General features: G+C 52.4%; 2 protein-coding genes and 1 pseudogene across 7 annotated transcripts in view; 2 read left to right on the plus strand and 1 right to left on the minus strand.

Moving 5' to 3' along the window:
* ABR (ABR activator of RhoGEF and GTPase) overlaps positions 1-16,328 on the plus strand; it is a 168,236-nt gene extending 151,908 nt beyond the window's left edge. For all 5 annotated transcript variants that reach the window (XM_081162881.1, XM_081162884.1, XM_081162882.1 and 2 more), the window contains 7 exons: positions 7,038-7,097; positions 7,362-7,471; positions 8,408-8,547; positions 9,628-9,762; positions 10,649-10,754; positions 12,859-13,006; positions 13,654-16,328. In XM_081162881.1, coding sequence (XP_081019007.1) covers positions 7,038-7,097; positions 7,362-7,471; positions 8,408-8,547; positions 9,628-9,762; positions 10,649-10,754; positions 12,859-13,006; positions 13,654-13,743 — 789 coding nt within the window. In that variant the 3' untranslated portion in view covers positions 13,744-16,328. The remainder of the gene's footprint in view (positions 1-7,037; positions 7,098-7,361; positions 7,472-8,407; positions 8,548-9,627; positions 9,763-10,648; positions 10,755-12,858; positions 13,007-13,653) is intronic.
* A 1,866-nt stretch (positions 16,329-18,194) lies between these two features.
* Positions 18,195-24,534, minus strand: TIMM22 (translocase of inner mitochondrial membrane 22). The gene is made up of 4 exons (XM_081162886.1): positions 23,982-24,534; positions 20,693-20,889; positions 20,182-20,254; positions 18,195-18,774 (listed from the first exon to the last, which is right to left on the minus strand). The coding sequence occupies exons 1-4, from the start codon at positions 24,217-24,219 to the stop codon at positions 18,698-18,700; spliced, it is 585 nt and encodes a 194-aa protein (XP_081019012.1). The 5' UTR covers positions 24,220-24,534; the 3' UTR covers positions 18,195-18,697.
* LOC308568745 (Y-box-binding protein 3 pseudogene) lies at positions 21,985-22,990 on the plus strand (annotated as a pseudogene). Its single transcript has one exon. The product of its transcript is annotated as a Y-box-binding protein 3 pseudogene (transcript).
* Positions 24,535-26,293: the final 1,759 nt, after the last annotated feature.

A 26,293-nucleotide genomic window follows, 5' to 3' on the forward strand; every position in this document is an offset into this window, starting at 1 on the left:
GACGACCTAAGAGGCGCTGTTGTTGTTAGCCATGCATTTTCACATGGGAAACTGAGGCTCAGAGAGTGACACAGATGAGGTCATCTGAGTGGCTTGGTAGAGGACCCAGCACTGAAACCCAGGCAGCCGGATCTTAGCCACCCTGCCGAGGAGGAGGCCCACAGCCTGCTGGGGGCCCGCGGCTGTTTCTCAGGTGTCTGGGTGGTCATGGGGCTGTTGGGGCCAGAGCTGTGTGCCCTGGGTGGGGGGCTCCTGGAGGTGGGGGTCCTGCCCAGTAGCCTTTTTTTGTGTGGTTCCCAGCCAGCATGCTGTGCGGAGCAGTGGGCAGTAACTTTTGATGATGTGTAGTGAACACGAGGCTCGTGGCAGGAGGGGCCCAGGGAAGAGGCCACTGGGAGGCCCCTCAGCGGGCACAGGCCGTGGCATTGCTGGTGCCGCCCATTCTTACTGGCAGGCCCTGTGCCCGGATAGCCTTCCTGGCCAGGCAAGGGGGGATGAACTCAGCCTCAGAGAAGGACTTGCATCATTTTTACCAAACGGCTCCAAGTTCAGAGGGAGGCCACTGAGCCCACAGCTGTGCAGAAGGCCCTTGCCTTGGCCCAGCCACAGCAGCTCCCATGAAACTTCCCAGCCAGGACCTCAGGTAGCCTCTTGCCACGGACTTTGGCCTCTAAAGTGGCCCCTTCTGGTTGGAGGCAGGGCTGCTGGGGCTGCCTCTGTGCTGCTTTGACCCTGACCAGTTCCTTTTCCCGAGTGACCTGCCCTTGTTGCCCCAGTGCCCAGATGTCCCTGAGCTGGGGTGGGGCCACTTCCTGGCTGTTAGTTTGAGGCCTGGTTCTGGGGTGAATTCTCCAGACTTTGTGAGCAGGGAAGGCAGTGGGAGGTGGGCCAGCTCTGAAAAGACAGGGCCCAGGGCCCTGGGAGAATTGTGCCCAGCCTTGGGGTCTCCCAGAGCAGCCCAGGTTTGAGTTCTGTCTGCGGCTATGCCCGGCCCAAGGGCTCAACGTGCGGCCGTCACGGGGCAAGCTGCGCTGCTGGAATGCAGAGCGCTGGTCGCAGTGGGTGCTGTGAGGCTAACCTGGCTTCAATAAAAGCCTCATTCAGCTGCTAAACCCTTTCCATATGTGGGCCTCTGGGAACTTCAAAGTTCTGGGGAGGGGGTAGGGGAAGGCAAGCTGAGGCGAGTGGCCTCGTCCCAGTGCCTTGCACAAGCCTGTCGTGTGGCTGGCCTGGGAGTCCGGGGGTCTGACCCAGCAGGTGAGGGCTGGAGGGCAGACCTTGCTTGGCCTTGGGGGGAGGCAGGCCTCTGGGAAGATGGGTGAGTTGACTGAACCTGACCCTGGTCTCCCTGACCCAGCTGCTGAGCTGGAAGCCAAGATCGAGGCCCTGGCATCCCCCTCCCACTCCACCCTGCCACGTTGACGGAATCCTACAGTACCCTCCCCAAGAGGGAGGAGAGGCAGGCTCTTGGCAGCTCCCTGTTCCCCCCGTTGCCAGCCCTACCATGCCTCTTACGCCTGTGGTCTGTCCCAATGACAGGCTGGCTTTGGTGTCCCAAGGGGACCCAGCCCAGAGCATGTGAATGCACTTGGAACAGGGCAGGGGAAAGCCAACCCCAGGCCGCCACCGTGGCCACTGGCCTGGGAGCCACAGGGAACGTACCCCAGTCAGACAAGACACCTGGCTCAGGGCCTGGTCGCAGCCCAGCACTCAGCCTCTGGCAGGCGTTCCCCAAAACACAGCCAGACAGCTCTGCCTTCCCACTCAGTACCCCGTCTACCTCTTAGGGTGACGGCTTCGGTGTGCCGAATTGACTGCCCTTATTGTTAAGAAGCACTTAGTTTTCGTTAGCTCTAAAAACAACTCTGGGCTTCAGGGTCGACACCACCACTCAGGGACAGGCCCTGGGTCCAGAGAGCCACAGGAGAACAGTGCTGGGGTGAGAGAAAGGGTGGGGCTCAGCCTAGAGGGACAGGAGGTCGGACAGGGCTGTGCTGGGGAAGTGACACAGTGAGGCTCTAACGGGAGGCGTGTAGCATCAAGGGACTATGGGGATGGAAGTGGAGTCCGGGAGCCCTTGGGGGCCTTGGTGAATACTGTCTCCATGGGCCCCGTCACCCACTGAGCACCTCTGTGCCTGTGCCTCCCCCTCCCCCGGCTGTACTGCTGGTTCTGACACTGGTTTGCCATCTGCATATAGACGGGGCCACCACAGGCCCCTCATTGTAGATTGAAGTAGCCCATGGGAAGGGGAAGGGGAGGGGTGGCGACAGAAATCACCAGGCTTTCAGGCCAGCTGCATGCCTGAAGGCGTGTGGTATAGTGGGAAGACTTGCTCACTGTCAGAAGGACCCAGGTTTGAACGTGGGCTCTGTCACCTACTCACAGGAGCAGGATGGGGACCCCAGACTCTCTGGTGCCACTGAAATCCCAAGTATGGGGGGTGGGGAGTGGGGCATGAATGGCCCTGGAGCCAGAGGGTAGGAGCAGCACTAGGGTCACCTGCCCCAGGCTGGAAACAAATGGGCCAGGAGGAGGGGCTCAGACCTCTCAGAAGGGACCCCTGAGGACATTCTCAAAATGAAGGTGATCCCCACCATCTGGAGGCTGCTCAGCTGTGCACTGAGCATCTCCCCACCCTTGGATCCTCTAACACTCAGCCCTCTGCAAGGCCACTGGGGTGTTTCCTGCCCTAAACACGAAACCACTGAAGCCCAACTAGGTAAGACGGCCTCCCCAGCACCTGCCAGAGTCTCCCTGAGAATCCGAGGTCTCCCACCTGGGGAAGCAGGATGCCCAGCAGGAGCCTAGGATTTTGTTGCAGGGAACCTAGTAGTTCTCTCCTGACATCAGTCCCAGAGGTCAGCCAATTCTCCCTGACAGAGAGGTCTGACCAAGTCCAAATGCAAAGGTTGAGCTGCTCCCAGCAGCCAGGTACAGCCCACTCACTTGTCACTTTCTCCAGCATGTTCTATGGCCTGTGTCTGTCTTCTGCGGCCCACCTTAGGGGAGCCCCACTGTCTGTGCATTTCCTGTAGGGTGAAGGAGGGCCCTCTGGGGTCTCCCCCAGCCTGGCCCTTTGCAGCCCCATATACCTCCCTCTCTCAGGTGACCTGACGTCCCCCAGGTGTTTGCTCCACAGGGCTGGTGGATGGCGCCTATCTGCTGGGACTAGAGGGTGAGCGGTCAGGTGTTCCCATCCACTGCCATCCCTGGGTCTGGCCCCTCTGCCCCCAGTGCTAATCTAATCAGGAAATAGCAGAGTCCACATTTCCCAGGGGTTATAAATAGCCACAGCAATCCAGGCAACAGCATTTCTCTGGAAAACGTGCCATGTCCCTCTCTGCTCTGCACCCTCCCTTCTCTGTATTTAAATGACATCCTGAAATAGACTTGGCTTCTGGAGGCTGCTGGCCTCCTGAGAGACAGAACTTCATTGTCGGGGAGGGGGAGGGGGGGGCAGGCTTCCCTGAGTGGGTACCAGGGTGCACCTGTAGAGGGGGTTGGGAATGTGGCAATGGTGGGGACTTGCAGTAAAACTCGAAAGTGCCACCTTACCCAGACCTGGCCTCAGACAGGCTGGTGCATTTAAAGCAACTGCAAATGGTGCTGGCAGGCTGCAGAGGGACCAGGTCTTAGTGCAAGGGGCAGAGGGGAACTGAAGAGTCCTGACGCCTGGGGTAATCCAGGAAGGCTTTCTGGAGGAAACAGGGCTGGCACTGGGCCTTAGCATCGGGAGTTGCTTTTCCTGTCGCAGATGTTCCCAGGAAAATGTAGGGCTCCTAGCTGGCAGCTAGAACAGAAGCAGTGGGGAGGGAAGTAACAGAAGGACTGTACTGGAGGTGCCTGCCAGCACCCAGGTCTGCCCATGGAGCTAGACCACGCACCAGGAACCCTGATGTCTCCTTTCTAAAGAAATAGTGCTAACAGCAGCCACCCTTGTTGCCAAGAGGTGCAGGCACCAGGCCGGGTGCTTTACATGTTATCTTGCAGGTTTGGCCGAGCAGGTGAGTCAGAGAGACTTGATTTTGTCCCCAGTTCTCACTTTCTAGATGTGTGGCCCTGGGCAAGTTCCTCTCTAAGCCTCCATATCCCCATCTATAAAATGGAAGCAGCTGTCAAGGCTTGAACCTATGAGGCTTGTTATGATGATTAATTGAGATGCTGTTACTATTTTCCATAGGTAGGTGTGGACGCTCCCAACAAGGAAACTGAGGCTCAGGGAGGTTAAGTGACGTGCCCCAGTTCACACAGTTGAGTGAAGGGCAAACATTTGGACTCAGGTCAGTCTGACTCAGTCCCTATACTTTCCCCACTTGGGCTGTATCCAGATGCCACTCCAGGACCCATGGAAGGACTCCTGGCTCAGTCAGTAGCAGGTGCCAGGTCAGGGGAGGCTGGGACAGGGGAGTGGCATTCTGTGAATCTTTCCAGGTGCCATGACCATGCTGGTTCATGCTGATGCCCAGAGAGACCTGCGCTAAAGGGCAGGTCGCTCTAGAATGTAGGCCCCAAAGTGAGCATCTGCTTCTGTTGACAACAGCTGAGGTCTCCCTACTCCAGGTGGCTACTACTGGAGGACAGGGTTGGGGGCAGACCCAGGCCCCGTGTCCAAGACCCAGCATTCTGGATGAGATGAAGGCCTGGCGAGAGCTTGGGACAAAAAGAAGTTTTAGAAGGGAGGGAGGTTTCAGGAAAATGAGGCCAAACTTGGGGCTTCCTTTGGGACCCAGCAGGAGACTTGGCCCCAAGCCTTCTGGAATAGAGAGCTGGGCAGCAGCCAGGCTGGTGAATCCCACATGCTTCGCTGTGTGTTTGAGGAGGTACTGGGTGGGGAGCATGGGGGTGCTCAGTTCTCTCCATCCCGCTCTCCCTCTCTCCTGTTCTCGGTCTGCCCCTCCTCTGGGCAGAGAAGTGACTGCTGAAGGCTGGGCTGGGGCCAAAGCTGGCCCAGGCGCAGACCCCAGGCCCCATCAGATGCGTGGGTACCACCTGTCCCCAGCTGGTGTGTGCATGATAGAAGGTTCAGGAAGGACTTACCCTGAGCTGTAGGAAGCGCCAGGGCCCAGCCCACCCTGGGTTGACCTGGATGCAGTTTTCCTCTGGTGAGGCGTGTTGAACAGTGGTGTTCAAGCTGCACGTGCCCCCGGGGGTGTGCAGAGACTTTCCGAGGGGTGCATGGCAGGGAGAGTTTCAAGGGAGTCAATTTGCAGATCCTCAACTCCCATAGGTGCTATTGTCAAAAAGCGATCGTCCTGTGAAGGACCTTTGACATCACCTCTCTCTGCAGAGGAGCTGGGGGGTGGGGCTGGCCCTGGGGTGGGACACCTCCTGGGTGCACAATAGAGGGGCCGCTTGAAATGCTGGTGCGGGTGCTGGAAAATGAAAGACTAATGGCTGGGTTACAGATCCTTTCACCAGCCAGGTGGTTCCCTGTTCTGTTTTCTACAAAACCGATGGAAATTGGCAGAAATTATTGAACATAAATTTTGACAATGGGTATATGTGCAATTTAAGGCAGATAATGAGAAAAGAGGTTAAAAATTGCCTGACGTTGCTATGATAAAACTATTTTCAGCCTCATTTACTTACTTGTGTGAACAGGGTGTTTTGTGCTTTATATCTTCAAAAACAAAACCAAAAAAAAAACAACAGAATTGATGCTGAACCCCTCTCTCACCCTAGCCAAAAACACTATTCGTACACATGCATGAACTAAACCAGAAAATGCTCTACCCATCTGGTTAAGAGATGCAGTCCCACCAAAATGGTCCTTTGCTGCTGAATATTTATTAAAACTTCTAATGTGTTTGGTTAATTTGTTATTGTGTACTGCTAACTATTGTAATAACTAATCCAGAATATGTTTCGAATATTTAGAGCCTTATGGCCTCAGGAAATTTTTCATTTCCATTTATACAGATGTTTTTGTTGAAGTGAAATAAAATAGGGTGACGAATAAAAGACTTTAACATCAAAAAATACAAACTAGGACAAACCCCTTTGGAAAAATAGAATAGAAACAAGTTCAAGGAACAAGAGGCAACATGGGGTTTCTGCAGAGGGAAGAAGAGCTCGTCATGTCTTTTTTAAGTGGGTGACAAGCGGTATCAAATCGCATGGTATTTGGACCTCACTGAACACATTTAAGAGAATGAGGTAACAGTTTTATTTTAAAATGTAAATGTTTACATTATTTTGGAAATTCTATTCCTTGCAAGTATTTAAACTTCCTTTGGAAATATTCAGATGTTGATTTAAAATGTGCCAGAGAGTGCATGGTTTTTCAGATTTGTGGGCGCACAAGGAGAAACAGTTTGAAGGCCGCTGGGTTAGAGAAGCAGAGTCGTGTCCAGTCCCCTGTGAGGGAGGCCTCTGAGCCCTTCCTGTGAGCCCACCGCCCTGGGGCCCCTGCCCGATGCGGGGGCCTCCCCTGCCAAGTGTTTGCTTCCTTGGGGGCCAGCTGCTTACCCCAGGTATCTCACTGAGCCTCCACAACAGTCCAGCGAGGGAGGTTCTGTTAGACTGCAATGCACAGATGAAACAAATGAGGCTGGCGTAGCAAGGTAAAAACATCCCAAGCTGCAGGCCCAGAGCCAGGATTCAGACCAGGCAGCCTGACTGCCGAGACTGGGCTCCAGCTCTGCATTGCAGTGCCTCCCGTTCAGCACCTCCAGTGCACGGGCTACATCCCCTCCTGTCGACGCCAGGTGGTCAAGCAAGTTGCTTACTGTCTGTGAGCCTCAGTTTTTGCATCTGTGAAATGGGTGATCATCCCATTTCAGGATGGGATGTGAAGGAGCTGTGAGGGCAAAATTACCTAACAGTGTGCCCTACCTCCTCACTGCTTCCTTCACTAACCAGGGCAGGAGGGGCTGGGGGCTGAAGCTACTCAAGGACTGGTTTCCGGATGAGCACCAAGTCCTCCTCCTGCCTTCCTGACCATATAGCCACCTGATGAGCAGTGGCTGAACAACAGAGAGCTCTGGCTTGGTCTCTGGGCTGTCATCTCACTCCCGTTCTTTCTTTCTTCACAGTTGGATCCACAAACTGTAGAAACCAAGAACTGGCACACAGATGTGATCGAGATGAATGGGGTGAGCTGGAGAGAAGGAAATGTCTGCGCAGTGGGTGGGCAGCCCGACCTCTGGCCAGTGTCCTCGGGGTGCTATCCTGCCCCTGTCCCCTTAGCCCAGCCCCTCTCCCTTCTCCTCCACCTACACCCTACCCACTCCCACCCTGCCGGTATTTTATGGAGCCCTGGGTGCTAGAGGTTGGCCTTGTTTACAGTCCTGGCGAGAGGGACCCTAGGTTTTGGGGGCGCTCCTCAGGCACTCATGCCCTGCCTCACCCTCAACCAGATCAAAGTGGAATTCTCCATGAAATTCACCAGCCGAGATATGAGCCTGAAGAGGACACCGTCCAAAAAGCAGACCGGTGTCTTTGGTGTGAAGATCAGCGTGGTGACCAAGTAGGTGCTGCCTCCGGTGTCCGAGTGCTGGCCTTAGTGCCCAGGGTCCCTCCAGCCCCTGCCTTCTAGCCCTCCCTGCCTGCCCCTGCCCCTAATCAGCCACCCTTCAGTTCAGTAGTCACAGTGGCAAGCTTGGAGGCCAAAAGTGGCCTGCAGAGGTGTATTCTGTCTCACGCATTTTATTTACTTATTTTTTTTAAATGTTTTTATTGATTTCATAGAGAGGAAGGGAGATAGAAAGATCAATAATGAGAGAGTCATTGATCGGCTGCCTCCTGCACGCCCCCACTGAAGATTGGGCCCGCAACCTGGGCATGTGCCCTGACCGGGAATCAAACCCTGACCTCCTGGTTCATAGGTCAATGCTCAACCACTGAGCCATGCCGGCTGGGCTCACATGCCACTTTAGAAATAAATGAGCCAGCATTGAAACATTGGGAGACTGCATGTGAAAATGCCAGGTCAGCCTCTCATAATAAATGGGAAGATTTGACAACTGCAGGACCACATTTCAACTTGGCAGAGGCTGGCTGGACTCCCAGGAGCGGTGCCCCTCGGGAAAGGAAATGCATCCTCAGCTTGCCACCATCCCCGTGTCCCCAGGACCCGACCCTCCCCCCTTGTATAAGTTACCCGCTGGGTCTTCCATAACATTTGAATCTGAGACCTCTGTTCTAAGGAACATTCTTTCCTCAGAGTCTTTGGGCTTATCTCCCAAAACTTCCCACCTTTGTCCCTTGCTGTCCCTCAGCAGGCAGGTCTCAGGTGGGCTATGTGGGCCAGGGTGGCATGGCCTGTTCCTCAGCCCTCTTCTTGCCCCCCACCTCCTGACGGCAGAGGCTGGAGCTCTCCAAGGCCTGGGTATTCTTCGGGGAGGGGGCTATGTAGCTGTCACTGGGAGGCCTCCCCCCACCCTCATGCCATCTCCTCCCCCAGGCGGGAGCGCTCTAAGGTGCCCTACGTCGTCCGGCAGTGCGTGGAGGAGGTGGAGAAGAGGGGCATCGAGGAAGTCGGCATCTACCGGATATCCGGGGTGGCCACGGACATCCAGGCCCTGAAGGCCGTCTTTGATGCCAGTGAGTGGGGGCGGGGGGGGGGGCAGCAGGGAGGGAGATGGTTTCCAGCAGGCTCGTAGGGCTGGCAGGAGAGCCCAGTGGAACCGGGAGGCCTTCTCCATGGAGAGGCCCCAGTTAGCCTCTATGAACTGCAATCCAGTGGCATGAGGTGGGCCATTTCTGAGTCCCCTGGGAAGGATCTTGCTGCACTTTCTCACATAGTCCCCCTCCCCTCCTATCTCTAGCCATTGCTACAGATAAGGAACTGAGGCTCAGAGAGGTCAAGTCAACTTGCCCAGGCTTACCCAGCTAGTAGGTTTTGAGCCTGCCTTAAACTCAGACCTTTCTGACTCGAGTCTGAATTCCTGGCTTTCTCGCTAGCTCCCAGGTTCGGGGGGGGGGGGGGCAAGGAAAGGAAAGACTGAGTCTGCGCTAGCTGGCTCAGGCTCCCCTCTGCCATCTCCAGGGCCCAATGTGCCCTCTGGGAGGGGCACTGTTGTCTCTGGCTCTAGACGTGGCCTTTCCAGGTCTACTTCCCCATCTCGCCAGTTCAGGCTACGGCAGCAGCACACCCAGTAGTCAGGGAACTGGGACTGGCCAGGCAGGGCCAATTCCACGGGAGCTGAGGGGGCCTGTAGGTGTCCCTGGGTGGCTGCCAAGCAGATGAGTTCGGGAAGCCTGGGGTGGGGGGCTGGGGAAATGCTGGCGCATGGTTCCTCTGTGCAACCTGGAGGCTGAGGCTTTGCTGGAACATGATTTTAGGTGTAAAAAATGTGCAGTGCCTTCCAGAGAAAGGCTTAGCAGTGGGGAGATTCCAGCTGGAAGGAGGGTATGTGACACGTGGCTCAAATATGGCTCCAGAACTCCTGATGATGAACTCTGCCCCCCCTTCCTCTCCCCCCCATGGACTTGAGTCACAGACCACCTGTGGGCACTACCTGCATCCTGCCTTTCTGGGGGAGACCAGACCAGAGACGGAGTGGGTGGGGGACCCCTGGTAGGTGAAGGATGGAACAGAGCTCCACCCAACCAGCTGAGGGCTCCACCCAACCAGAGGTGGCTCAGGCCACTGCAGCCCCTGACCTCGCACCTCCTCTACAGATAACAAGGACATCCTGCTGATGCTGAGTGACATGGACATCAACGCCATCGCCGGCACCCTCAAGCTCTACTTCCGGGAGCTGCCCGAGCCCCTCCTCACAGACCGACTTTACCCTGCCTTCATGGAGGGCATCGGTGAGGCTCCAGGAACCTGAGGGCTGGGCTGAGCCAAGCCCCCTGAGCAGCAGAGTAAAGAGCAACATGAGAGCCTGCGGCTTTCCTTGCTCACTGATCTGCCTAATGCACCTGAGCATGCAGCTGAGTAGCCAGGAGGGCAAGGTGTGGCCCGCTGGGGCCTGAGCCAGAGGCTGGGCCCTCTCACCTGCCTCTCTCCCCTCTTGTCCCATGGGCTGCCCTTTGTGCTTCCCCCTTGGACGGTGACCTCCTTGCTTGGAAACCTGGGTGTCCAAGGAAATCTGTCCTGCAGTGAGTAGTCAGGGGCAAGAGCACTCCAGAGGCAAGAAGCCTGGTTAGGCTGGAATGCACTTGAGGTGGCTGGTGCTGAGCCTCCCAGAAGGACCACTCATCTCACCTGTACATGGGTGGGGAGGAAGCAGAGGGCCCTGGCCAGCAGCGCTCTGGCTTCCACTCATTTGGGCCAAATCCAGGCCTGGGTGCATCCTTCCTGCTTCTTCCCCTGGGGCAGATCAGGGCTTCAGCCACCATGAGAAATGAGGAGCCCCCATGGAAGGCTGTTCACTGCCATGCTCCAGTATCGGAGTGGCTAAGAGAAAACATTCACGCCAGTGTCATCGTCTTAAACTTAGCCTTACAGATAAGGGTGGCACATGGCATTTGCCGTAAAGGCCTGTGCAGTAAGGGCAGGCAGGTGTCTGCTCTCCACCAGCCTGCCTCCTGGCTGAGTTCTAGGTTGTGGGTGGGGCGTCCTGTAGGAACTGGCTATTAATAGTACAGCCTGGGCTCTCCCTCAGGGTCCCACAGCCTCCTGACCACAGGGGCGCTGGCTAGGGCCTCCCCACCTGGGAGCCAAGCCCCGCCCTAGCCCCGTGTCTCCCCACAGCCCTGTCAGACCCTGCTGCCAAGGAAAACTGCATGATGCATCTGCTCCGCTCCCTGCCCGACCCCAACCTCATCACCTTCCTCTTCTTGCTGGAACACTTGAAAAGGTAATGGACAGGGTTCCACTGGGGTTGGGGGTGGGCAGGGAGCCCAGGGCAGACACCTGCTGGAGAGGACATGCTTGCTGCAGGGCCTGCCTCCTCATGGGTGCTGGCCTCTGCTGGGCCACCCATAGCAGGGTGAGAGCTTGCTTTTCAAACTTTTATAATATTTGGGTCCTAATAACCACCTGGAATATTGGCCATAGAATGCTTAGAAAGGCAGGGCTAGAGCCAAAAACCACAGATGAGTTTTACAGTCAGTGGGTCAGTCAACTTAGCACATTTTAAATGGAAAGAATAGACAGCGTCAGGGTGCACCGCGGGCAGTAAGTATGCGTGTGTCCTGTTGTTCTGTCCATTACATATGACACATAGTTGTGTCCTTGACAATGCAGGGTGTTTGCATTGTCATGGTCAAAAATGTTAGAAACTCCTCAGTCTTGACCATGCCTTCTCTAACAGGTAGGGAAACAGGCCCAGCCCAGCAGGGATATGCTGTGGTTAGCAGGGCTGTCCCTGCAATCCCAGCTCCCAAATCCTAAACTAAGGCCCTTCCCACCTTCTCCCCTGCTCCTTCTGTAATCAAACCGAGAGTTGCTAAAGTTGAGGCCTGAAGCAAAATTCAGACTGAAACTAGCCCTGAAGGTGACCTTATCACTCTTGAGTCCAGAACTGGTCTGGGGTTTGAATAGGGAGGAAAAGTCCCCAGGTGTCCCTTAAATCCGCCACCCAGGACCAGGGAGCCTAGAGAGGGGCCTGTGCTGTGGGCCAGGTCCTCCCTGAGCTCAGCCCAGCCCTCAGGCCCAGGCTCCCAACTATAGCTCAGGAGGACCAGCTGAGACCTGGAAACGCCTGGGACTGCTGTCTTGTTTTTCCCATTATGGGACATTTTCCCTCTGGTTTGGCCAGGACCAGAGCCCCAACCAATTCCCAAATAGTTTGGCAAGCACTATGGGGAGGACACACACAGGAGGAATGGGAAGGGAAAATTCATTAGGTTTTCCACCCTGGGAACTAGGCACAGTCTGTTCCCACATCTGGGCCCCTGGCTGGCGCGTGTGTGTGTGTGAGTGTGAAGGGGTTGGGCCAGCTGCATAGCTTCCTCCTGGCATGGCAATGTTTGCCCGTTTCCAAAGCAGTCAGCGGGCACATCCATAACTCTTGCCTGGAGGCTGGGAATGATGGTATAGTTGGGAGTGGGTGAGAGGCACTGCTCGGGGGTGGGTGGGTCTCAGCCCCAGAAACATTTCCTAGGACTGGAGAGGCCCAGGGCTTCTCTGATGCGTTGGGTGGCACTGGACTGCCTGGATACCACCCACAGAAGGCAGCCCCTGCTGTCACTCGGGAAATATCTACAGAGCATCTGGCCTGTTGTACAAGAGAAGCAGAAGATCCAAAGGGAGACAACTCTGGGGTCCCATGAGACAGACCCTTCTGGAAAAGGGCTCCATCTGGGATTAGGATTATGCCTGCCACAACACAGAGGGCAGAGCCTCAAGTCTAGTTAGCAACTGCAGCTGGGGCTCTAGCTCCCTACCTGTGGCTCCTGCCCCTGCCCCGCCCACTCTGACTCTTCTCTAGGCCACGCAGCACAGCTTGACTCGTCATGGGTAAAGCACAGAGTGGTGCAGAGCAGGGGCTCTGGACGCAGGCTGCCTGGGTTCACATCCCAGCTCTACCACTTGCTAGCTGTGGAACCTCAGACAAGTCACTTAACCTCCCTGTACTTTGGTTTCTTCATCTGTACAGTGGAGGTGATAATACTATCCAGAGGATTCTGAGGAGTATGAATTATTGTCAGGAAAGTTCTTGGGGCAGTAATATCTCTAAGGTGGAGGTGTTGGAGCGGGTCCTCTTGGCTCTAATGGTTTACCATCAGTTCAGGGGGTGGCCTTGGAGCTGGGAATCTGTTACAGGAATGTACTGGGACATAGCTGGGGACTTGGTCCCTTGACTGAGTTCCCTCCCTACCAAGAGAGGTCTACCCTTTGGAGAGAAAGTCTAATAACCACCTTCCAAGAATCTGCCTAGGAGCTCTTACACACAAGGCCAAGGGTCTGGAGCTCCAAGTGGCTGCTGAGAGATGATTTTTTTCTCCCCTCCCTTTCAGGGTTGCTGAGAAGGAGCCCATCAACAAAATGTCCCTTCACAACCTGGCTACTGTGTTTGGCCCCACGTTACTGAGACCCTCAGAAGTGGAGAGCAAAGCACATCTCACATCAGCTGCAGACATCTGGTCCCATGATGTCATGGCACAGGTACTACCACACTGCCCTGCCTGTAGCTGGTAGAGGGTGAGACAAGCCCCCCTGAGGGGTGGAGAGAGAACAGCTCAGAATCCCACACCCCTTCCCTCCTGACCAGTTGGGTTCATGGTCTGTAGGCTGTCACCAGGGAGGCAGGGCTTTGGACAGTCCTCGCCCTCCCAGACCAAAACAAAGTTTACTAAGGCCCCTAGACCTGGGGCCCAGGTTCTCGCTGCAGAAATGAAGCCCAGGGGTATAGGAAAATGCTGGGGGTCTTGTCCTCATGCATGGAAGCTCTAGTATTGCTTCTGGGTCAGGAAGCCTCCTTGGGATCCCCTACAAGACCTGGAGCAGGGTCCACTCTGAGACAGGAGGCCGGATGCCAAGCCAAAGCCAACCTCTGGAGGCAGGTTGGAAGCTTATGACAGGTTGGGAAGTGGCCCCAGGCTCCCCACCCTCTGCCCTGTGGCTCCCTCTACTGCTGCAAATGGGCAGGCACACCTAGGCTGCCATGGAAGGAGAAGTGGCAGGAGCCAGCCTGAGAGGGAAGGGGAGCAACACAGATGTGACCTCCAGCCAGAGGACCATTTCATCTCAACAGATCAGAGGAGGGCCACGAGGATAAGGACCCCACCTCAGTGTCCCCTGTCTCCCCACAGGTCCAGGTCCTCCTCTACTACCTGCAGCACCCCCCCATCTCCTTCGCAGAACTGAAGCGGAACACACTGTACTTCTCCACTGATGTGTAGCCCCAGGTGGGAGCAGCTGTGGGGGTGGCCGAGCCCACCTCTCCAGCCGGGGGACCCAACACAGACTTGAAAGACTACAATAGAAAACTCCCAAACCCAGCACTCCAGACTCCAAGGGTCGCAGATTTCCAAGAACTGGAACATGTGCATCTTTTGTGCCACCTGTACAAAGCCAGCTGACCCAGCCCCCAGCCTCACCGCCACACCTGGGCTCCTGCCCTTTGTACCTCTAGTTGTGTCTAATGCTCCATGCTGTTTGGGAATTGTTCTATGTCTGTCTGTCATGCAGAAAAGGTAGTGACTGACCCAGTATGGGCACAGAGAAAAGGTAGTGACTGACCCAGTATGGGCACAGAGACGGCCTGCTTTGTTCTTTCATTTCCTCCAACACTCTCCTCCTGAGTCCAGTCCAAGGGCTTTGATTTGGCGCCCAGTAACTGCTGCCAGCTTACCCTCTCTTGGCCCTGCTCCCAGACTGCAGTCTCCTGGCAGCCTCCCCTCGGGTTTCTCCACTCTCCGCCCTCCCAGCCTGTCCACATGCATGTGCAGCCTTGGTTTTTGCTCCATCACCTTGAAAGTTCTGAGGCGGCCCTGGGTGGCGGTGACCACGGTGGCCCATCAGATGCTGCCGCATGCTGCCCCCGCCCTCCCCTTGCCCTCCACCTGTGGAAGCACACCTGCTTTGCCTTGTTGCCTGTGCAAATGTTGGACAAGGAGACAGACTCACACTAATCCTCAGCTTAGCAGAGCTGGAGAGTGGATTTCTGGAATTTTCCACTCGAGAATCTCCATTTCTGGGGTTTATCTGTTCTGTCTCCTTCTGACCAGTGAGGCATCTTGACTGTTTCTTCTGCTTTTCAGTTCCTTTTCCCCTCGTGTTTTATTTCGAGTGTAGACTCACAAGTGACCTGCTATCAAGATAGCCGGAGGGTCAAGAAAGAATTGGGGAGGTGGGAGAGGCAGCCACTGAGGCAGGAGCGCTGGCTGGACATTCGGAGGAGTGCCATGTGGCACTGGATGTCCTGAGTTGGGGAAGTGGCTGTCAGCATCAAAGAGCTATAGTAGCTTTCCTAGTGGAGCTAGGCCTCCAGGAGGGCAACTCATGTGGCTGAAGCAGGTGTCCAGACATAGGCAGGCTCCATCCAGGAGACTAGCCCTTACTGGCACCTCACGTACCTCGTGGTACCTTTGCCTTAGATTTTACATTCTCCACAGCCAAGCACTGCCACGGGGCAGCTGCCATGGCCACATGTGCTCCAGGGCCAGGGAAAGACAGGCACAGTCCAACAGTAGCCAGCGTCATGGTGCTGCCTCCCCACCCCAGCTCCTGGATGCATCCTTTTGTGTGAACTTTGGGAAACTCAAGAAGCTGGGGAAGATGAGGCACCTGCCTCTCTTGGGATTGGGTTGCTGGAGACCCTCATTGTTGACACTCTACCCGAGAGTCAGGGGTCAGTAGGTTCCATTCCCAACTTTGAGACCCACTGTTCTCAGTACTGGAAAGGATGAGAAGTGAAGTATCCCCAAATACTTCTGTTTCTTCCCATGTGCGCAGTAGCTGCCAACCTTTGGTGGTTGACCTGGAAGGGCAGACACTCCCAGACTGCAGGGGCTTGAGTAGTAGTACAGGCTCCCTGGCTCTTCTCTGTGGCAGAGAGTAGATTCCAGGGTTCAGGATTGGAGAGAACAGCTCCCATAGCTTGAGCTCAGGGCTGAGTTTTAATGAAGGGTTTGCTGGCCATAAAGTTGTAGTGCTTGCTCCTTGAGAAGCAGGGCCCTTTCTGATCGTTTATACCTGTTACCCAATCTTGGGCAGAACGGTACACAATCTGTGCACATCAGAGAAAGGAGATACTGAAGAGGAGGGAAATACTGACTAGCTAGCTACCTGTTAGCAGCTTAGCTAGGAGCCCTGCTCCTTGGGACAGGAGATGGGGAAAGAACTTGAGTCTGAAGATCCCAGCATCTGCCCATCCCTGCTCTTGCTTCCAAAGCCACCGATGGTAATGAACTGGAGGCCCAGCTTGAGCTAGTTATAGCCAAAAATGGGTGCCTCCCACTTCCCCAAAACAAGGGATGTTTACTTCTCAGCATCAAACAGCTACTTACTGCAGCCCCCGAGCTTGCTTAGGCAGTGTAAGAATGGGAGGCTGGAAGGCTGAGAAATGCCAGAGGCTCAGAATATTTATAAATTCTAACCCCAGAGTGGGGAGGGGCAGGTACCAGACTTGGACTAAGCTGCACCAAGGAAATAGCCCATGGGTTCTCCTGAGAGACAGGGACTGTGCAGCCCAGAACCCCCAGCCACTGTGCTCAGCAGGGCAGGCTGTGCCAACAGGCTCAGCACACAGGCTACAGGAATCCTAGGAGGCCTGTCCTTGCTGGCAATGACTGTGGGTTGCCGGTTTTTGCCGATACAGGTGGGATAGGACCCTTCATTAATATTTGACTTTAATAAGTTGGTAAGGATATATTTTTTGTCTGTTCTGTTTCAACTTATGTAGATTATTATAAATTGATGTAAACCACGTGAAAGGAAAATGTTAATAAAAAAATGCAAAGCCCCAACATTTGCACACAACTCAGCCCTCTGGTGCGGACATTTGTGTTCTCAGTGGTCCAGGGAAGACCACCAATCTAAATATTTAACTCTTCAGGCTGCCTCCAGATGTGAGTTTGCAAGAATCTGTTTACCTAGTTAACCCCCCCTGAGCTTTCCTACGGACCATGGGGACTGTGGCATTTTAAGGGAGGGGAGCCCACACCTTCTCCTTGCTCTTCACAAAGGCCTCCAGGTCAGCCAGCAGCCAGTTCATGAAATACAGATGCCCTGCCAGGGACCTGGCCATCAATATGCCTCCAAGAGATGGCAGGAACTGTCCATTCAAGTGGAGGCTTCATATTTTTCTCTACATTTTCCTTGGATATAGCTCAGCTTTGGGGCAGCCTTGCAGAGAGGCTGGGTCCCCTAGAGGGCCAGCCTCCCTTTAGGAAAGCCAGTGAGGTTAATGTAGGCTCCCACCAGCCCAAGCCATTGGACACTGTGTTTATTCTGGAGATCAGGAACAGATGTCTCTGAAAATTGGTGTTTGGTTTATGAGGTCATACTGACTCCTTAGCCATCTAAAACAGGAAACTATTCATCTCCTCTCTTGATTGAATAGTGAATGTGGACAATGCTTCGCCTATTGAACTGATGGCTACTGACACAGCCCAGGACTCATCTTTTCCAAGGCAGTTTGTCTTGCGTCCAGTCGTTCAGTGTATCTGACCCCACATGTTAGACTGGCTGGCAGAAGATGCTGGGCGTCCTAGCACTTTAACGGGTGCCAGGTAGGAGTATCTGCTTTTGCTCTCAAAGTGCTTATAGGTGACATTTAGGGACAGTGTAGCAAACAATTCTAAGTTTGTTCTGAGACCTCTGAGGATACTCCAGACAGCCTAGCAGCAATGAAGCCTCGTGCCTGTGAGACTGGGGCAGGCGTCATATAGAATTCACCATAGAAGGACATAAGCTCTGTGCACTCATTCCAAAGGAAACAGCAGACATGGCCAGAGGAAGGTGTTACTAGCTGGGTTTGACATTATCACTCACATACATACACACACTTGGGACGCCCGGATTTTCCAGTTGAGTCTTTGAACTCTGATTAAGGGTGGGTGGGCTAGAAGACAGCAGGCAAGGGGAAAGAGAGCAAAAAAAGAAAAAGCGAAGTTACTGTACAGTAGGAAAAAAGATATTACCACTGGATAAAGGCAGCCAGGATTACATGTCCCCCACCAAGCCTGCCTGCTCCCAAGAACAAAAGCCTGAGCTCATCAACATCTTCCCACCAAAGCACCAGAGTAAATCAGAACCTGGAGCAAATCTCAGCCATAAAAGGCTATTTGTGTGTGCGTGTGCACCTATGATAAACAATTAGGCTGCGATGTCAGAAAAGGGTTACCAGGTCAAGTCAAAATCACTAATACGTTAAAACAAAAAAACACCAGAGAACAAGGGTAGTGGTGACCAGCCCCTCAACAATGTCTGATTTTACTCAGTATCTGCTGTGATTCAGTCATCAGGATGATCATAGCAAGACCCTTCACATGCTTCCTTGAGCTAGGCCTAGCCCAGTGCTCAGAGCATAACACCAGTAAGTGGTTCAGACACAGGCATTCTCATCAGCCAGCCCACAGGAGGGTTTTTTAGAAGAGGCCAGCAGGACTTATGCATGGGATTTTACGGCATCCTAGGAAGTGGCTAGGCTGGCTTCTTGGGTGGAAGGCCCTGGTGATGTCACAGTCTTGGTGAAGATAACATGACTCTACAAACCCTGAGAATCTAATAATCCCAGACTTCTCATGAGCTTTCTCAAATTTTCCTCCTTTGAATGTTCAATCTTTGGGCGACCTAGCACCATTTTGGGGAATTGTAGAAATTGAAAATAAAAATAAACCATTTAAACTGTAATATAAATATATATATTTTTTAACGAAGATAGCAGAATGCTAAACAAAATGACATAATTGACAGAAGGCATAAATTTACTTTGCCCTGATATGTGAGATGTATGACTGCATGGAGCTCCAAGATAGAACACCTTTCTGGGTCTATGTAGTCACCTCTGTTCCCACAGCACCAAACCACCAGAGGGCCAGGCAGGGCCAGGACCAAATCTCTGTGGAACTTAATTTCTACAAGTCTACTCACTGACTCCTAATCTGCTGGAAAGAGAGGCCGGCATGGCACATCCCCACATAGCCTGGCTGGGGTCCAGGAATAGACAGTGGCTGCTCAGAGGCTGGAGGCGTACAGTGGCCAGGTGGCTCCCTCACAACATCAACTATATGAGGAAAAACAACTGTCTTCGGTGTCTGAGGCAAGTGCCCTGGAGTGGTGCAGAAAATGCCTTCCACAGAACAGCTCTGATCCTGGGCTGGTGGTGTTCTTCCCCAGAGGCAATCACTCTCACCGTAGATAGTAATCGATTGCAGCAGAGAAAGCAGCAAAACCTCCACAACCAATGACCCCAGCCTTTAAGCCAGCTGTAAAGCAAACAGAAATGACATTACCTGTGATGACAGATGCTGGATCAGACTGCATTCACAAAACACCTGCACCCACAGATGTAGAGCAACCAGCTTAAGCATCCTAAGTCATTCAACCTGTCAGAGACCTGTAAGACTTCAATGAAGCCGTGTACATGATCTAAGCCAGTGTGCTTTAGCTAAACTGTACATTCGTTTAACTTTTCTCATTCCAAAGAATTAATATTTCCAGTCTCATGAAAATAGCCCCTCACAGGCAGGAAACTAGCTAAGAAAACCAGCCCTTGGAATCAAGTGAAAGCATATGGCCTGTTACTCTGATTTGTTTATGGAATAAATTCCTGGGAAGGTGATCAAAGCAGTCCTAGAGGGAGCTGAGCTTCTCAAAGGCCCTGACAAAGCTGAGCGATGGGAAGACCAAAGGAAAAGTTACCCTCTAAATCATATATGGCTGTTTGAGGAGCAAAAGCAGGTTTTTAATGATAGGAAATCATCCTGCCTCTCAGAAAATGAGAAAACACACTTATTGCTTTGGGTAAGTCAGATACAGAGTAGCCCAGCAATAGACACTATTAGGAAAGTCAAGCCACTCACCCCCTATACACACTCTTGATGGGAATGTCAACAGGGAGAAGTGGCAGGGAATTGGTTTCTTTCTTTGTTGTTTACAGCTGATAATCCATTTCTTGAATACCTATATTTGGCTTTCCATGGGCAGAAATCTAAGAATCCTCAACTGCAGAAAGACATTACTGTGATAACTTACACACAAAATTAAAACTGACAATTGTATAGTAGCAGTAAGAAAAATGTCTAAATACTGGAAATGAAGCTGAAAGTTCAGCATGATATGTGGACAAATGGACTTTGCAGGGCTGAATGGGACCTTACTTTGCTTCCATACTATCCTGCCTATCAACATACTCCAGGAATGACTTACTGTGAGCACGTTCTTCCCATATTTCCAACATGGGGGCAGTTCTTTTTTCCTAAGATAGATCTAGATCTAGCAGTGGTTCTCACCTGGGAGCAGTTTTGCCCCCAGGGGACACTTGGCAATGTCTGAAGACACTTTTAGTTCTCACAGCTAAATAGTGCTACTAGCATGGAGTGGGTAGAGGCCAGAGATGCTGCTAACATCCTTAAATACACGGACAAGCCCCCTCTTCCCACAGCAAAGATTTATCTGGTCCAAAATGCCAACAGTGCCTAGGATAAGAAATCCTGAAGTTTCCAAAATTGAGTTGACAAATAAGCAAACGTGATTAACTTGTCAGAAGGGAAAAATACCAAGTGTCCACATATGCCCTGGGCTGTCCCTGGAACACTCAAATGTTTAGAAACATCAACTTCAGCATGCTGTCCAAGGCCACAAAAAAAACCACTCAAGAGTTGTTTACTAACCTCTGAAACCAATGGCTCCTCCAGTGATGCAGCCACTAATGACACTGTTCTTCCAGTCTGATTTCCCCCGGTACTGCGGGTGGAGAAGTGCAGTTTAGAGCCAAAGAAACAGGCCAGACAAGACAATCAAGGGAAAAACACAAGGTTTCTAGCTGGCTAATTTAATCCCTCCCCAAAGGAAATCTAATCTTTTTCAAAAGTATAGTTCCTAAAATGTGAATGGGTTCACAGACGCTTCCTGCAGGTTTGAGAAATAATCAAAATCTCTTCTTGGGTTCCCCAATAAGTCTTGTGTTTAAAATCATTAACAAACTTCTAGCCAACAAAAAGTAAAGAATCATGCAAGCCCAAATCAAAACCAAAAAGTTTACATTAGAGGCTATTTAATGGACGTTCAATCTAGCAAGTATCAGACATTTCTGATCTGCTTTCTAATACATTAGGAGCATTTCTCTTTAGAAGTCATAAGATGGCAGCAGGCAAGACTTTCTCAGAAGGCAGAGATACTTACAGATTCTACCAAACACTCAGTGCAAGAAAACATGGCGCCCACAATGGCAAAATTTTTGGCGTAGGACATTCCTCTCTGCCCCATGTCTTTAAGAACTTCTTTTGCTGTCGGAGTACGGTAAGGATCCTTAGGGTCAAAGCCCACATTGGTATCAATGCCGGCGGTGAACACCCCAAATGCACCTCCCAAGACAAATCCTAAAAACAAACAGAGATGAAGATTTCTTTGGCATGTTTCCTGAATTACTGCAATGGGGTCATATTAGAATAGCACCTTCTGGGTGGCCACTAGTGAAAAGGACACCCCATGCGCCTTACCACCCAAACTCTCCACTTGCCTGGTTCCCACATTACACAACCCAGGATCTATCTTGTTGATAGCTTTCTCTCTGTCTCTTGGATTTCTTCCTCATTTCATTTTCTAATATTCCTCAAGACCCAGGCTTTAACCCTCTGTTCTCTCTCTACACTCTCTCACATGTAACCCATCACCCTTGAGTTCAGCTATCAGCTTTGCAAATCATTCCCTTAACACCTTGCTGACTGGTTATTTTGAGCCAGAACTCACCTGTGTGGCTGGCTACTTTGGTCAGCAAGGTGTTTAAAATTACTTAAATTAATGTAAGTGCAGACACGAGTTATCTCGTGACCAGTCAGCAAAGTTCAAACACGTGTATACTCGTGACTGGTCAGCAAGGTTTTAACAATTGTAACATTCATAATAGTATTTTAGTAAATACCATGTGCTAATTACTCTAGCACTTTATAACTACAGCCTCACTTATTCACAATAACCCTGTAAGGTAAACATTACTATCTTCTCCTTTCCGTAGCTAATAAACAGGCTCAGAGAGGTTAAGTAACTTCCCTAAAGTCACAAAGCTACCAAATGGCAAACACCACACTGCTGTCCAAATCTGACCTTCCTGAGCCTGCTGGACATTTCCATACGGATGTCCTCTCATCACCTCAAGGTCAATACAGTTGACCTTGAATAATGCAAGGCTTAGGGGTGCCAAACCCCCCCCCCAGTCAAAAATCTACATATAACTTTTGATGTCCCAGAAACAGTTGTCCTGAATAAGATCCAGAGAGGAGCCCAAGAGTGAACATGCAGCCCCAAGAGCTTGAGTCACCTCCACGGTGAGACTCAACCCAGGCTGCTGTCTGTGCCACAAAATCTGCACCCACCTCTCGGTGAGCCTGCCCGGCTGCTGTAACCACCAGCCACGCTAACCACCACTGAGGTGCCCGAGTGAGAGAGTGAGAGCCAACAGGGAGACAGCATGAGGTATGAGCCAGGCAGGCGAGTCTGCCACCACCACCCTGCCAAAGGCTCCGGCGGAGGCACTGTGGTCCCTCAGGACCCCACACCCAAGAGCCCAGTGGGCGACATGCCCGAGGCCGTGGAAACCCCGGTGGGGACGCTGCCCCTGCCTCTTCAGACCCTACCCACAGTGAAGACGTGAAGAAGAAAGTTCTCACCACCAACATCCTAGGCACTGTCAAATGGTTCAATGTCATAAATGGATATGGATTTTATAAATCAAAATGACAGCCAAGAAGATGTGTGCGTACATCAGACTGCCATCAAGAATAAACCAAACTGTAGAGTTTGATGCAGCTGAAGCAAAGAAGGGTGCTGAACAGCCAATGTGACTGGCCCAAATGGAGTTCCTGTGAAGAGAGCCGTTATGCTGCTGATCCGGGCCAGTACAGATGTGGCTACTATGGCAGATGCTGTAGACCTCCACGTAGTCATGCTGGGGAGCAGGGGGAGAAAGGGAGCAGCAGCAGTGAAAGACTTGCCCCCCCTTCCCCCCCCGCGACTGACAAGCAATCTTTGGGGCCTGGAGTCAGTTGCACTGCCCTCAGTATCACCTTCAGTACCTGCACCCACCTTACCACATGGGACAGACCTTTGACCATCACTCACAGGTCTTTCCCCATCCCAACAGAATGCAGGCCAGTGAGATTGGAGAGATGAAGGATGGAGTCCCAGAGGAAGCACAGCTTCAGGAACTAGTTTATTGAAATCCAATTTACCATCCAAGGTACCTCCTCGCCCACAACGTGCCCCAGCTGTGGGAGAGGCTGAAGATAAGAGAATCAACAAGCAGCCAATCAAATAAACCAAACTGCTGTATCATTGCTGTGTCACCCCCGTCCTCCTAACACTCCTTCACAAAATGGCAAAGAGACCAAGGCAGGTGAAGTGCCATCTGAGAACCCTGCTCCAAGCACCAAGCAAAGCAGAGTAACACTAGGCTCCCCAGGCACCTTCACCATCAGCAGGTGACCTAAAGAATTAATGACCATTCAAAAAAATAAAACAAAAAAGCAGACCACGACCTTACCAACACCAAAGAAACATCCAAGCAACAAAGTAGAAGACTGCCCGGCCGGGCATGGCTCGACTGGGGATCAAGCCCCGCGACGGGTATGTGCCCTGACCGGGAATCCAACTGCGATCTCCTGGATCCTAGGTCGATGCTCAACCGCTGAGCCACGCCGGGCCGGGCTCACCCACTATGTTTTCAATCCTTCAGGATACAGCTCCAGTCCCACCTCCTCTAGTGGCCTTCCCCAAACCAAAAGCTTTCTCTTTCTTTCTGCTGTACTTCACATCTGCACTCTCACCACATTCGTCTGTCTGTCATTCTCAATGAGATTTCAACTCATCCGCAAGTGTGGTCAATCTCTTAGCCCTGCACACAGGAAGGCGACTGTACATTCTCAAATCCTCAAAAGGTTTAAAAAAAATAAAATAAAAAGCCAAGTCCAGCCTTCTTTCTCCTTTGTTCACTGCTGTCTAGTCACACTGGCCACAATGGCCTTTCTGTTTTCAAACCTCAAGCCAGCTCCCGCCAGACCTCTGCTCTTGCTGGTCCCTATTTTGCAGCCTTCTTCTGCCAGACGTGCTTCGGTATATAAACATAAGAATGTTAGCGTCGTGAGAACAGGGCTCTTGTCTCACCCTGTCGCTCCACCGCCTGGCACGTGACGGCTGCTAACAATTTACTGAAATAATGATTATTGAAAAGTGAATAAACGAATGATGAACTTAGTCAACCGTTCTATAACGTCCAGGCCCCGACCCACAGCACGGACTCTCTGATCCAATTTCCAGAGTCCAGAGAGGGCTGCGGGAGGTCACTGACCGAGGCGGGGCGCGGCCAAGGTCGAGGCCCACAGGCTCCCCGCCTCCCAGGTGCGTGGTCTTCCCGGCAGAGGACCCCGATGCCACCCAAACCCCTGGCCTCCCAAGGGCCCCCCTCGCCTCGCCTCACCTCCCACGCAGGCCAGCGCTGCCTTGAAGGCGCAGCTTTCCATCGCCTTCTCGATCATCTTCTGCTCCTCACTCTTGGCCGGACTCGGGATCCCTCCCAGGCTTCCGGGATCCAGGAGCCGGGGCTGACGCTTGTCACCCACCAGGTACTGCAGAAGAAGGCTGTACTGCAGCGGGGCTTCGGCGGAACCCGCCACCTCAGGCGCGGAGCCGCCAGCCCGGGGAGCAGCCGCCGCCATGACTGCAGTTGCCCCAGAAACCCTAGCGTCCTTCTTCCCGCGGCAGATTCCACGGGCTTCACGTAGGGGCCTCGAGCGCCTAGCCGCTGTGCCGCAACGGCAGATTCGCCATCTCGAGCAAGTCCCAGGAAGCTGTAGAACTCAAGTCCGTTCGTGCGCACCCGGCAGAAGACCTACCATGTTCCCCCAAAGCCTCTTGTGAATATTGAATCAGGTTTGAGCAGCATTCCCCCTGGCACTGACAGACAAGATTCAGATTCGCCACAGAGCCCTCATCTTCAGGGCTGCTGCGCGGTGCCTACCGGGATTTGTAGTTCTAACTTGTACACCCAAGACGCTTCCCAGGAAGCCTTGCGCTGGCGCTCTCCCCCTCGCCCTTGTAAGAAGCTTGGGACGGCGGGAGCGGAGAGGTATCTCGCCTACGAGGCTGCAGCGCGCCCGGACGCCAGCAGGAGGCGCCTCGCCACTGCCCTTACGGTGTATTTCTTGCAGACACTGAGATGTGATGGAAGGTACTTTGTAAATCAACGTGAAAGCATGGTATAAATGTATGAAGTAACTGTTTGTTCAACAATTAAACCTTTGTGGGGGGGGGCAACAAATCAGTGGACAAATGAATGAAGCCAACCAGGCATAAGAAAAATCAGGGATAGTGACAGGAAGTGGAGGTGACTGTGTCTGGGTGGGGAGTCCAAGGGAGGCTGAGGCTGCTGCTACTCACTCCAGCTGCTTGTTGTCAGTGGAATTAGTGATTCCTTTTTTTTTTTTTTTAATCCTCACCGAAGGATATTTTTTCCATTGCTTTTCAGAGAGAATGGAAAGGAAAGAGGCAGAGAAAGAGAGAAAGAAACATCTATGTGAGAGAGACACATCCATTGGTTGCCACCCACGTGCCCCGGTGGATTGAGCCTGCAACTGAGGTATGTGCCCTTGGCCAGAACGGAACCCCCGATTCTTCAGTCTGGGGGCTCCAACGCCCTAACCACTGAGCCAAACCAGCTAGGGCTAGTGATTCTAATTAGTGATTAGTGGGACTAAAATTGCCATGAAAAGCCAAACTTATATTATGTTGAACTAATTAAAGTGTTTAACGGCTTGCAAACTCAGAACCCGAAGGTAAACTGAGATAGTACGATATATGAACCCAGAAAAAAAACTTTTGTAGTTTTTATGGTACTAAATTAGATCCCTAACTATTGTATTGATCCAGAAGACTAGCGATGCATTTGGGTGTATCCGTTAAGAGAAACATAAATGGAGACAGAAGGTAGTGAGGACAGCCAGTCAACATAAGCAGAGGTCCTTCTTTGGTATCCAGCGTTCTCTGTGCTGCGGAGCGCAGCATACGATCCACCCTGCTTTTGCTCCCACCAGGCCGCTGAATGAGCTAGTCCGAAGGTCCCCAGCGACTTCCTACTTGTCAAATCTAATTCAGAGACTTCTCAGCTGCATTTGACACTGCTGACTCCTCCCTCTTTCTCTGAAATTTCTTCACAGTTTCAGTGGAGCGTCTCTCCTAGCTTTGCTACAGGCTCTCCAGTTGCTCAGTCTTCTTTGCAAGCACCTCTGCCTGGCCCTTTCCCCTCAAGGCTTCATCCTTTATTCTCTTTGCATGCGGCTCACTCTTCCTGAGCAACTCATCCCACTTGTGGCTTCTACTACCACTTCTAATGCATTAATGACTCCCAGATCTTTAGCTCGAGCTTAGATCTTTCTCATAAACACAGGAACCAGGCAATTTCTATAGGCACTTCTAACTCAACACCCTAGCAAACACCCTTTCCTTCCAGATGAATGAGGGGCCCAGGGCTCTGATCCATGCTGAGGTCTTACGAGCCAAAGTTGGATCCAAGAGAAGCTGGGACACGCTCCAGGCACATCTGAGGCAAGGTGGCCTTGGAAATTAATGGTCTAAACAATTGATCCATGGGATCAGTTAGAGAGCAATAATCAATCCAAAAATGAAGGATCTACAGCACAGATCAGGTGAGATCCAAGAAAGCACATGCAGAAATTCCATGTGGCCGTGGTTCATGAGGGAGGGAGCCTTTTATGGAACATTGTTGGCCCAGGT

Source organism: Miniopterus schreibersii, assembly GCF_964146895.1.
Source record: "Miniopterus schreibersii genome assembly, chromosome: 16".
NCBI lineage: Eukaryota > Metazoa > Chordata > Mammalia > Chiroptera > Miniopteridae > Miniopterus > Miniopterus schreibersii.

Bases quoted from the DNA above. Each gene is read 5' to 3' on its own strand.
- TIMM22 (XM_081162886.1), bottom strand. From the start codon at position 24,219: ATGGCGGCGGCTGCTCCCCGGGCTGGCGGCTCCGCGCCTGAGGTGGCG. The intron at 20,255-20,692 runs GTAAGTATCTCT...CTCCACCCGCAG, and splicing joins CTGAGTGTTTGGTAGAATCT to TACCGGGGGAAATCAGACTG. The intron at 18,775-20,181 runs GTTAGTAAACAA...TTTGCTTTACAG, and splicing joins AGGAGCCATTGGTTTCAGAG to CTGGCTTAAAGGCTGGGGTC.